The 12,383-nt window shown below is 41.3% G+C and overlaps 1 protein-coding gene across 1 annotated transcript in view; it reads left to right on the top strand.

Moving 5' to 3' along the window:
- plxnb3 (plexin B3) overlaps nucleotides 1–6,269 on the top strand; it is a gene marked incomplete at both ends in the record, with an annotated part of 68,180 nt that extends 61,911 nt beyond the window's left edge. The window contains 8 exons of the mRNA XM_080732718.1: nucleotides 609–690; nucleotides 1,170–1,336; nucleotides 3,669–3,829; nucleotides 4,367–4,514; nucleotides 4,623–4,687; nucleotides 5,453–5,528; nucleotides 5,739–5,813; nucleotides 6,165–6,269. Coding sequence (XP_080588844.1) covers nucleotides 609–690; nucleotides 1,170–1,336; nucleotides 3,669–3,829; nucleotides 4,367–4,514; nucleotides 4,623–4,687; nucleotides 5,453–5,528; nucleotides 5,739–5,813; nucleotides 6,165–6,269 — 879 coding nt within the window. The remainder of the gene's footprint in view (nucleotides 1–608; nucleotides 691–1,169; nucleotides 1,337–3,668; nucleotides 3,830–4,366; nucleotides 4,515–4,622; nucleotides 4,688–5,452; nucleotides 5,529–5,738; nucleotides 5,814–6,164) is intronic.
- Nucleotides 6,270–12,383: the final 6,114 nt, after the last annotated feature.

The raw sequence follows: 12,383 nt of genomic DNA on the forward strand, positions 1-12,383 counted from the left end.
AGTCTGCTCTTTTTCCCCACTACACCAAAACGCTTTGCCAAAAATAGCCGATCTACAAACTCACAACTTGTGAGCTTGTAGATCTGGCTAAAGTTCTCCTAAAAGGGTTCAAGTGGTTAATTTATAAAAAGGAGAGAAAAAAAGGTTTCTACCACACAAAGATTTGAAGGACCCCCTGTAGAAGACCCCTGCCCTAAAGCCCAATGCATACAACACCAGAACAGTCCATCTTTGATGGGGTCGGCTGGCTACAAACTGCTTGATGTCGTTCAGAGCATAGTATTGTTCTGCGTCTCCGAGATGTTGTGACTAGCCAAACTAGTACGGGTACTGTGATTGGTCAGAAGTTGTCAGTTGTTCAAGGTGGGCGTAATATATTTAGTTTTGTTTCCGCATTCAGCCCAGCTTAATTTTGCCAGCAGTGAAAAGCGAGTGATAGTTTGGAAGAGACTGGTTGGCGGTACTAGTCTATGAGCCAACTTCCAGGAGTCAAATGTTTTCATTTTCTAGTTGTTCTCTGAGATAATCTAGAGATAGAAGTACTATCTAAATATAATGATAGGATAGGAAACTTTAATTGAGACATGTACGTTTCTTATCTTTAACAGGTTCCTGATGGCGCGACGGTGGCTTTGATTCCTCGCTCCCAGAATTCTGTTGGGATCAACCAGGTGTTTCAGACTGGAGAGAGTAAGGAATATTAACAGTATACGCACGCACGCACGCACGCACACACACACACCCCTACATGAATAATTAAATTACAGTACTATTACAGTTTGGTGACAGTTGATGTGTAAGTTGACCACCAGGAGAATAGGACAATGTTGACGTTGATGTTAGAGACCAATAAGAATCTCTTCTTGAGTGGATATGAGTTTAGGAGAGGTGGCCTAAATCAGTGGTTCTCAACTTGTCTAATATTAGAGGCGGAAACGCAAGGCGTTGTGAGCATGTAGATCTGCTCTTTTCACAATAGAACTTTGTTATACGAAATATAATTGCCTCAAATCTACAGTAAGTGCTCGTCAGAGTGGGGGGGGGGGGGGGGGGGGGGGTCCCCAGTTAAAATGTGATTACTTTTGGGGTCGTGCCCTGAAAAGGTTGAGAACCACTGGCCTAAATGACAGTGTGTGATGCAGAGATTTGTCCCTACTTGGCTCCCGTAGAGACGCCCATGCTGGAAGGAGAGGAGGAGGAGGGTGTTCGACTGTGGCACCTGGTGAAGAGCAATGAGGAGCCAGACATTCCTAAACACCGTAAGAGCAGCATGAGGGAGAGAGAGAGAGCTAAAGCCATCCCTGAAATCTACTTGACTAGACTGCTGTCTATGAAGGTAAAGTATTAAACCTGAACAATAAAACAGATACAATGAAAACCCAAAGCCATTTTCTTCCCTTGTTGCTTCCCTGGTCACCCAACAGATATTAGAGTTTGTCAATTTTAATTGTTTTATTTGTTACTGACTCATACAGGTACAAGCAGCAGCAAAATGTTGTTGGGACCCGCAGATTGTGCTACATTTAACAAAGAAGAAAATGTAATATTAAGCAATAAATGTTATTTTGACCATAGGTCGCAGACTCACAGTTAACTATGAAACCCGGCTGATCCTGGCCGAGGCTGGGTAACACCTCAATGTCTATATCTGACCTGTTGGGACATCAAATTTTTGACCCATATTTGGCAATGCCCATATATGGACACTCCATATTTGGCCCCTACTGAATCCCTTTTATGCCCATATATGGAGATCCCTGATGTAATCAAGCCCGCCTTACTGGTTTATAGTGTATTTGGTCAATACAATTTCTGTGTATTTCACTGACATTGCAGTGGACAGTACTGTAGGACAGGTCTGTGTGGAGTGTTCAGCAAGCACAGACAGACCTGTCTATGAGGACCAGTCTCCAGGGACAGGCCAGCCCAATTTATAACCTCCTCCTTCGCTGTAGCTCCCAGACTCAGTCACATAGCATTACCATCTGGTATAGGGGGGGACCAGGCCAAACAGTCTATTTTTGACCTCTTTCTGAACATTGTATCAAGAATGTTCCTACAGATGTATTTAGTAAAGACTTGAGTGGTAAAATAAAATAAAACCTGCTGTGAAACAACCTTTTTAAAGCAGGTTTTCTGACAGCCGATTTGAACACAGAGGTGTTCCTGATCTGCTGCTGGTTTGGAACACGCTGTGGGCAAACCTGAGGCAAACTGAAGCCTGGGTTTTACCTAGTTTTGCTAAGGTATCGACAGGCTCATTGCACGTTGTGAGTATAAATCAGACATACGGTAAGCCTCGAATTGGCTTAGGGATTTCCTTCCATAGAATCTATTGTCGTTTTAGGGCCGTGCCGTGGTGGAGAGTTTGGGGGCGCTGGTTTTTAAATTATTATTTGGAGGGGATGTTGGCCTATTTCTTGCCTTGGTGTAATACGCTACACTGTACTACATGCAGTCTCTCGATTGAATGTTTGACCCAAATAAAAAACAATGACGTTTACTCAGCGGACCCCAGACTTCACTGTGCTATATTGCAATGGGTTCTGTTACTGATAGGAAATGTTTATCCAGTTTGTAATAGGAATGTTTCTTTTGTGCCTCCTAATTTAACTGTCTCTAACTTGAATGCACTTTTATTCTTTTAATTCTTCTTTTAGTCTCTCTCGAGAAAGACTTTTAAAATGCTGCTTAACAGTCTAGCCTATCAAGCTCACTGCAGCATAAATGTAATTCAATACCCGGGTACTGTCGGGTATTTTCAGTAAGTGGAACCATGAAGACATCTAATGTCAAGGTATCACAGATGTCTCTTGGACATACTGTAAATGAGGAGACATTACAGTGTCATTGCAGCTTCCTCCATCTCCTGACATCACTATATCACATTATTAATGCTGCTCCCATAGATGGCAGAGGATCTGTTTTCTCAGCAGAAAATATATCTTGCGTCACCTCCAACTCGCTGAATCTGTCTTTTAGATAGCAACGTGTCAAGTTGCAAGCACACCTATCTCTTAAAGCAGCAGGTGGTCCGGGACCCCTAGGGGGTCCTCAGAGTTATTACTTTCTTGTATTTTATATTAACCACTTGAACCCTAGAGTCCATATTATGAGAACTGTAGCCGAAAATAGCAGATCTCTCTAGCAGATCGCGCTGTGAGGCGTTGTGAGCTTGTAGATCTGCTATTATATTTTCGGCAAAGAGGTTTGGTGTAGAGGAGAAAAAGAGCAGACTAAGTATGCTAAGTATGTATAAGACATTGACGACCCCTGTCTTAAAGGGAATAGGAGAAGACACTGATTGGTCTAAATAACCATGCCTAATTCAGTGAATAAACACAACCCCTTTGTGCCTCCTGCCTCACTTTGCGCCCTGGTTGATTGATTGATTGAAGACTTTATTAGAAGTTTGCATAGAAAAAGGTACAGTTTCATGACGGTACAGTTCACTGGTACAAGGTCTACTAAAAGGAGATCCTAGAAAAGACTAAGCTTATTTCCACAGGTAACGTGCAGTACCACAATTGTAGTTGGACACCCCCCCCCCCCCCCCCCCCCCACACACACACAAACATTTGTGCCCAGCGCTTTAGACCTTGCGCCATAAATCATCTAAATAGGATGCTCTGTCTCACTCTATATCTATGTGTCTCTCTCTTCTCCAGGGAACTCTCCAGAAGTTTGTAGATGATGTTTTCGTAGCGATCCTCAACACCAAACGTCCTCCACCAATTGCTGTCCGGTACTTCTTTGACTTTCTGGATGACATGGCAGAAAAACACGGCATAGACGACCCGGAAACTGTTCACATATGGAAAACCAACAGGTACGGTACACCAAAAAGAAGCTATCCATGAAGAAAACCTAATGGGTTACCCACCAGGAAATATACATTAGGGATGGGTGGTGGGCCATTTTTTGGTAAATGTGTACACTGGGAATGTTGATGGATTCTTGCAGTTATCCGTAGCATGACATATCTACACAAAAGATATGGCTATTTTCAACAATGTTCGCCTCTTGTTTACTTAATATTTGACAGTTTGGCCAGTTTGGTATTAAAATCATGTATAGTATACACTTATACTGTGTGTTGGTTTGTTTACCATTGAGTGAGAAAAAGAAATGACATTAAGCTAATCATCTGGGGACCCCACAAAATAATCTGGGGACCCCACTTGGGGTACCGACCCCAAGTTTGAGAACCACTGCTTTATTGGCACGAAAGTCACATCACCCATACATGACTCTCTTCTTCTGTCTCTGTTTGTCTGTCTGTCTCACTCTCTATCTGTCTGTCTGTCTGTCTGTCTGTCTGTCTGTCTGTCTGTCTGTCTGTCTGTCTGTCTGTCTGTCCCTCCAGTCTCCCTCTGAGGTTCTGGGTAAACATCTTGAAGAATCCTCAGTTTGTGTTTGACGTCCAGGTGACAGACAGCATGGATGCCTGTCTGTCCGTCATCGCTCAGACCTTCATAGACTCCTGTACCACCTCAGAACACAAAGTAGGACGGGTACGTACCCGTCCGTCCGTTTACACATGGCTCTACTGTACAGTATGTGTTCTTTCTTTTGCATGCATCTGTCTGTTTTAACGATACTATTTCATGTTTTGTGCGTAGGACTCTCCGGTTAACAAGCTGCTGTATGCCAGAGAGATCCCTAGATATAAGCAACTAGTGGAGAGGTCAGTACACTGCACAACACTCATGTAGTTACTTCAGTCATATGAACTGTGTCTTACTACTACCGGTAGGTAATGTGTAGTAATAATGAGCTAATAGTGAGTAATAATGTGGGACTGGACTGTTGTTTTTTTGTTTTGTTTTTGTTTTTATTCAAGACTTTACACAATATACAATGATATAGACCAGAGGTCTTCAACAGGGGATCCGGGATCCCTAGGGGGTCCTCCAAATCTTTGTGTGATAGAAACTTTTACTTTAGCCAAAAATAGCAGATCTACAAGCTCACAACGCCTTGAGGCGTTGTGAGCTTGTAGATCGGCTATTTTCAGCAAAGAGGGGAAAAAGAGCAGACTAAGTACAGAGTGAAAGGTCAAGTTAATTAAGTATTGATGGTTCAAGTGGTTAAATATCTGAAATTGACATGAATCCAAAATATACTGAGGATAGTGCTGTCAAACAATGAAACTATATGGAATCTATGAGACGGTTGTGGCGCATATACATTTACCATAGTCACAGGTTCATTATCTAGTCTACCCTTCTTTATAATATACCTTCCTTCTTTATCCTTGATTTCCTTTTCTAGGTCGAAATTTTACTGCATTAGATTAAGATTGGGACTGGACTGTTGTATTGATGTAATACTGTTTATTTGAGCTACCGTACTACAGCAGGACCTGGACCACCTGTTGAAGACCCGTGTACAACAGAGATATTTACCCTCTGTAGTACTGAGATGTATTGTAATACTGTGTTTATTTCAGGTACTACAATGACATCCACAAGGCAGCCTCAGGTTGCTACCAGGAGATGAACTCTACACTTACTGAACTGTCTGGGGTTAGTCACACAGACACACACACACACACACACACACACACACACACACACACACACACACACACACACACACTGTACACATGTACACAGAGTGAATATGTTTACCTTTGATAGTTGACAGTGATTTTGTATTGTATGTACCATTCAAAAATAATATTTTATCTGTATATATTGTAACATGCTTCTCTTTCTGTCTCTGTCTGTATGTAGAGTTTTGCATCAGAGATGAACAGTGTTGTTGCGCTGCATGAACTCTACAAATACATCAACAAATACTATGACCAGGTAAAACGCACACGCACGCACGCACGCACGCACGCACGCACGCACGCACGCACGCACGCACGCACGCACGCACGCACGCACACACACACACACACACACACACTCACACACACAGAACAAAGTGTCCATTGTGTGCCGTCTGACCTCACAAGCTACAGTAGCTAACTTGGCTATGACATGTTGGGTTACATTCTTAAAGATCTGTTTCAGCGATGTATTATTTATCATCATTATCTAAGTTTGTGTCAATACTCAATAGACATAATGCTTACAAGTAGAGAAAGACAGTGACCTAGGATGTGACAGAGGAAAAGTGTTTCTCTCAACCTCTGTCCACCTGTGTGCCACCAGATCATCCTGTGTCTGGATGAAGACAGCGTAGGACAGAAGATGCAGCTGGCCTACAGACTGCAGCAGGTCGCCGCACTGGTGGAAAACAAGGTCACTGACCTATGACCCCAAGGATGACCCCCTGACCCTCTCGCCTTTGATACCCGGAGGACCTCTGAAGTCTCCAATCTGACCTTGGGAGGTTTTGAACTAAGGTGTTGGTGACCTCTACACGAGTCAAAGCTTTGAGCGCGCGGTCCAACGGGTGAATAGGAAAAGCACAAAGACTTTAACCTGATCGTCGCTGGGGGTCATTAGAAACTAAACTTGACAATGATAGTGACCCCTACGTGACCTTCGGATGACCCCTCTTGTGATCCTGGGGTGGAACCCAGTGAAGCAGCATAAAGCACAACCCCCCCCCCCCCCCCTACACCCATGAACTTTGACCTTTGTCCAGGAATGGAACTCTTACTGGAGAAGAGAGGAGTCGAATCGAGAGAAGACTGCTCATGGAAAGGAAAGACAACACAAACACACACACACACACACACACACTGTCTTTACTTTGTATGATACTGGTATGTCTAAACATCTGTGTGAGTGCGTGCATGTTGTGTGTTATATTATGAATGAGTGAAAGCATCATTGATAGATGAGAAGTTAACCACTTGAGCCCTATTCTATACTTAGCATATTTGAAAATAGCAGATCTACAAGCCCACGACACGTTGTGAGCTTGCAGATGAGCTAGTTTCAAAACATTTCAAATGAAAACATTTTGGGAGAGAAAAAAAAAGAGAAATGGCAAAAATAGGGACACCAGGTGGAAAGTGGTTAACTTAGAGTTGTTGTTCTGATAACCTGGCTGCTCTGTCCAATCTGTGAAACATTACCAGCAATAAGTTGAGTAGCGTTGTGTAGAGTTGAGTGGGCGTGGTATCATTTTATAATTGTCCATTCTTTATTTCCCCAAATGCTAAACATCTATTTTTATGAGGCAGATGCAAATTGTGTCATATTTTTCTGACAGCTAATTATACCAGCCACATACAGTACTATTAATAATACTATCATTGACTACTAACTACCAGCCTACCTGTACATTTAAATGTTTGTTATTTGACCTTTATTTAAACAAATTAATACTCATTGATGTTAACAAATCTCTTGAACCCCAAAGTTAAAGACATAGATAGGCTACAGTACATTCTACACCGGACTACGGAAAAAGCTGGCCTCTAACTTACCCTAACCTTAAAGATTAAAAAAGGAAAAGACACATCAAGTTACACTTTGAAGTCATGGCAGGATTATTTCTAAAATGTTACATTTACAGACCTGAATTTCCTTTATCTGTTGATGCAACAGATAGTCTCTTAGAAAGATTTTAAACCAGTTTGTTCCAAACATCTTGTGAATGACCAATCTACCAGCTTGTTGTTTCAAGTTGAGCTTTTTTTTTGTAACTCTGTTGTTCTGAGACAATCCAACTATTCATGTCAGGTATTCGATGCTTAGAACCACTGCCTGCACCGCATTATTCCACAACTCTGGTCGTCACTAGATGGCAAACCTCGAAAGCATGGAAGACCCACATAACATAAGTAAGGTTTAGGCATGAGTTTAATTAATTCACTTTAGGCACTCTTAGTATGGTTAATGTCAGGCAGTGGAGTGGTTAAGGCTACAGTAACATCGCCAGCGTTCATTTATCCATTTTGTTGATCAGATATTGTACAAATATCCATTTGGATACATGGTGTACCCTCTCTGAAATGACCATTGAGGTGTATTGTAAGGGCATGGGGAGGGTGTTCTGTAAGTTCTAAGCCTGGCTCCATACCATAGAGTCTAGACCACTGTCTGATAACCATGCTAGTCCTTTCTAGGTTGGCCATTCAGTGACAACACCAGAACTCCTAGCAGGTCATTAGAAGAGTTGTGTTTTGTGTTGTGTTATGTCACAGCGTTTTCTGTGGGGTTTTGTAATTTAGTAATAGTTATCAGAAGCACAGGAACAGATGCGGTGACCCCAGCTGAAGTTGATTCATTTATTTATTAGCTTTTAAATCTTGAATCCAAATCATTTTTAAATCTGTTATTGAAAAGAAGATACAAGCTGTTGGCTTTAATAGATTCCAAATCGACACAAAATGATCCCATATATCGTCATTGTCGGGTGGAAACCTAAAACCGTTCGTTTTGCATTTATCATTTTATGATGATTTAAACTAGTGAAAACAGCCGATCTACAAGCACACAATGTGTGTGCTTGTAGATCTGCTGTTTTCACTACTTTTGTGTGACGGCCTTGTGTGATGAAGCAGGGCTTTGCTTTGCAAAAGAATGTACAAATTTGAAACCTGGAGATACAAGGTTTCCACCCGACAACGACGATATACTACAACATGATGAACTACTATCTACTGCTGTAGCAACAAATACGTTTAGTGGAACAGAAGTTAAGATTTGTGGTTTCAGTTCTTGCTGTTTGTCTGTAAAACCAGCTGACCTACTGCTAGTCTGACCAGCTACATGTACTGTATGAGGTTTCATCGTGACCACAAGCACATACTGTTCAGTACTACAAAGTACAGCACAGCTTTAGGAGCCTACGCCCAAGTACAGTCAGGGAGCTACTGAGTACTAACTGTAGTCTGTTGTCATCCATGAGAATCCTGCAGATGTAATCATGTGATCCATGGTGATCAGCCGAACAAAGCCAAACCAGCAGCCTAGCATTCCACGGCTAGCATTAAATCAAGCCTGAACAGCCAATAGAAACCTCTGAGCAATAATAATAATAAATAGATAATAACGATCAGTTAGTCAGGGAGGTGAAGAAGAAAGTAAATGAGAGAGACAAGGTGTGTGTGTGTGTGTGTGTGTGTGTGTGTGTGTGTGTGTGTGTGTGTGTGTGTGTGTGTGTGTGTGTGTGTGTGTGTGTGTGTGTGTGTGTGTGTGTGTGTGTGTGTGTGTGTGTGTGTGTGTGTGTGTGTGTGTGTGTGTGTGTGCGCGCGTGCGCATGTGTGCGTGGCATCACAGAGGTAAACTCTGGTTTGTTCACAAAATTACTAACTTATTGCTTGTAAATAGATTGTATGTAAACTGATGGGAAACCAAAAGTGCCTTAATTGTCATAATTATTCTACCATGTACAGTCGTATGCCACTGAACTCTGTTCTGTCAGCCAATCAGGCCACCAGCTTTCTGTCTGGTCGGCCAATAAAGTTCAAGTTTCCTATCTGTTCAGCCAATGAAATAACCAGCTTCCTAAAGCCCAAGAATAAGAGAAACATACATAGAAGTATCTGTCAAATATATAAATATCCAGCTGTATACTGGCATCACAACATGTCCTTGTTTTTTCACAACTTTGTCCACATATTGTACAAAACATCACGTAAATAGTTTTCTTTCTGTAATTTTAGATTGCTTGTATGTTTGTATTTGATCATTACGCACCTTTTCACTGCCATTTATGTTGATAAGGTTTGGAAAAACACTTTGGAGTAATTATGTAATATATTTAGTAGTCAACACACCAGTGATATGAAATGACAGTATGTATGAAGTTGTGAACTGACAATGACACTTTAGTGATGATGACATGTCGGTGAGGTCCTATAAACTAAAGTATGTGATACACAAACTGGAAGGTCTGCCTACATGTTTAAAGCAACTCTTGTGTTTTGCATGGTGTTATTAGTGATACTGTGTCCAGAGGATTATGGGTATCGTATTTTTTTCATTATCCATGAAAGGTTTGACTGAGCATGTCTGAACAGAAAAATAGTCAATTCTTTCCTCTCAGAAGCATTTTATAAGAGTTCTGTAGATGTCCCATTGTTTCAAAATGGCTCACATCTTTAAACGCATTTCTTCAAGGTATCCTATGGTCTTTATTTGGGGATTCTCATGTTCTTTAATGTGTTCTGGTGTATTTCTGTTGTTTTATTGTTTTGATGACTTTGTTTCGCTTTATTTTATTTTATTTTGACCCCACTTCAGCACTTTGTTTTGGTTTTATTGGTATTGTTACAGTAGGTTATGATCTGATCACTAAAAAGCATTTGTGTTGTGGGATACTGAAGACAGTATTTCTGGACTATGAGGGTCTTTTTTAGAAGCACTATTACAATGTTGCCTCAATTGACTTTTATCAATTGAAAGACTCAATGAGAATGATACTGGATATTTCCTGGACTACTGGGGGTCTGTGAAGCACAATGGCAATGGTTTGAAATTACTTTGGTTGATTTCCATGTTAAACAACTGGAAAGAACCCAAAAGGCAATAATGGAACACAAACTCTTCTTCCATGTTTATGAGAACAGTATGTTCTATGTAGTATAAGAACAATGTATATGCTGTTACAAAAATGATAGTACTTTTCTGTTTGTGTGGATGCTATGCTGAATGCAGTCTGTGTCATCTATAGAGGTGGGATATATACAGCACAGGAGTTACAGTATCTAAGGATTTCTTGTAATGGCACAAAATACTTTAAATGTCATTTCAGCTTAGTTGCTTTACAGTGGATATATATAGAGGAGAGGACATGTAAAAGTCACAACATTTGCAGTACCTTAATCCCCAGGGATCGGATACATCCGAGAGACTTGGATGGATATATCTGTATTTACTGTGAGGTTCACAATACACTTCGCTATCATTGTTGCTATTTTAACCATCATTATGCTTATTATCCTGATTCTTGGCCTGTACTGCTGTGAATGTCTTCCTGCTAGTAGCTGTACCCCCTACACACACACACACACACACACACACACACACACACACACACACACACACACACACACACACACACACCCCTCTACTGGACTGACTTTTGATGTTTTATGCCTTGTGTGCTTTTTGACCGTGTGTCTGACCTGTAGTTGTATAGTTTGTCAGATGGGAGTAGACCTTTGCATGCACGTGTGATGATAATGATGCTCCTGTTGTCGTCTCTAGCCTCCTGTCACCACACACAACTGAACTGCTACATTACACTTACTTTCAAAAACATGTTTATACTGGGCAATTTGAATGCAAATACGCTTGTTAAACCTCTAACCTACTAGTCTACAGTGTTATATTCAGCCTACCTAACTATCACTTCTAGTCTACCATACATTGACAACTAGCAGAGTTTTATTCAGCATACCTTATGGACACTGTGGGCTGGTTCTCCTCGTAGCAGTATTAATATTACTGATAGTGCGTGTGTGCGTGTGTGTGCGTGTGTGTGCGTGTGTGTGCGTGTGTGTGCGTGTGTGTGTGCGTGTGTGTGTGTGTGTGTGTGTGTGTGTGTGTGTGTGTGTGTGCGTGTGGTGAGAAAGAAGACAGCACATTTTACATTTTTACACCAGCAGATACTCTGCATGAGACTGCCTACATATAGTCACTCGGCCTGCTGGGAGATGTAGTTCAACTAACGTTTGTGTTGATTGCAGCAGAGAAAAACAACCAAACACGCCACCCTCACCAACCCCCCCTATGCACGCACGCACGCACGCACACGCGCGCGCACACACACACACACACACACACACACACACACACACCTGGGGAACACCTGAGGTGGCTCTGATTGAGTAGAGCTCTCAGGATGTTGAGATAAAACATGTTTTTGTCATTTTTAAAAGGGAATAAATGGAAAGTTGAAATGAATTTGTACAAAATGAAAACTGAATAAAATAGTTTTTAGATGAATTGGGGGACTGAGGACGGCCCCTCCTGGGGGTTTTTCTATGGATATTGTGTATAGTTTTTAACAATGAAAATGTGTACATGTGCCTGTAAATAGTTTGTGTGATGATGATGATGATGATGATGAAGAAGAAGATGAGAATGTTTGTTTTCATTTCTCAGCTTTTAAAATAAAATCTGTTTTTTTGTTGTGAAGACTTTGGCCTCTGAGGGAATCAAACAGAATAAAGTTATAATTTTAACTCTGGCCTGGTTGTCTACATTTGTCCGGTTTAGTTTTAACTTTCCAGTGACAACAAATCAATCCTATGTTGTAGATCAGTTATTTTTAGTAAGTGATACCCATATGATGGTGACTTATGATTAAGCTTCAGAGAAGAAGCAGATGTTTGGAGTTTTGCACCCTACACGCACAGACCAGGTACCCGAAGGCTCTCTTATTTTCCGTGCATTGTTGAATTATTCTCAAGCTTTGGTTCTGTCATGTACTGTACTGTCCGAAGTCTGGTACTTAGCAGGTCG

The sequence above is a fragment of the Nannobrachium achirus genome, assembly GCF_963921795.1.
Source record: "Nannobrachium achirus genome assembly, chromosome: 9".
NCBI classification, from domain to species: Eukaryota; Metazoa; Chordata; class Actinopteri; order Myctophiformes; family Myctophidae; genus Nannobrachium; species Nannobrachium achirus.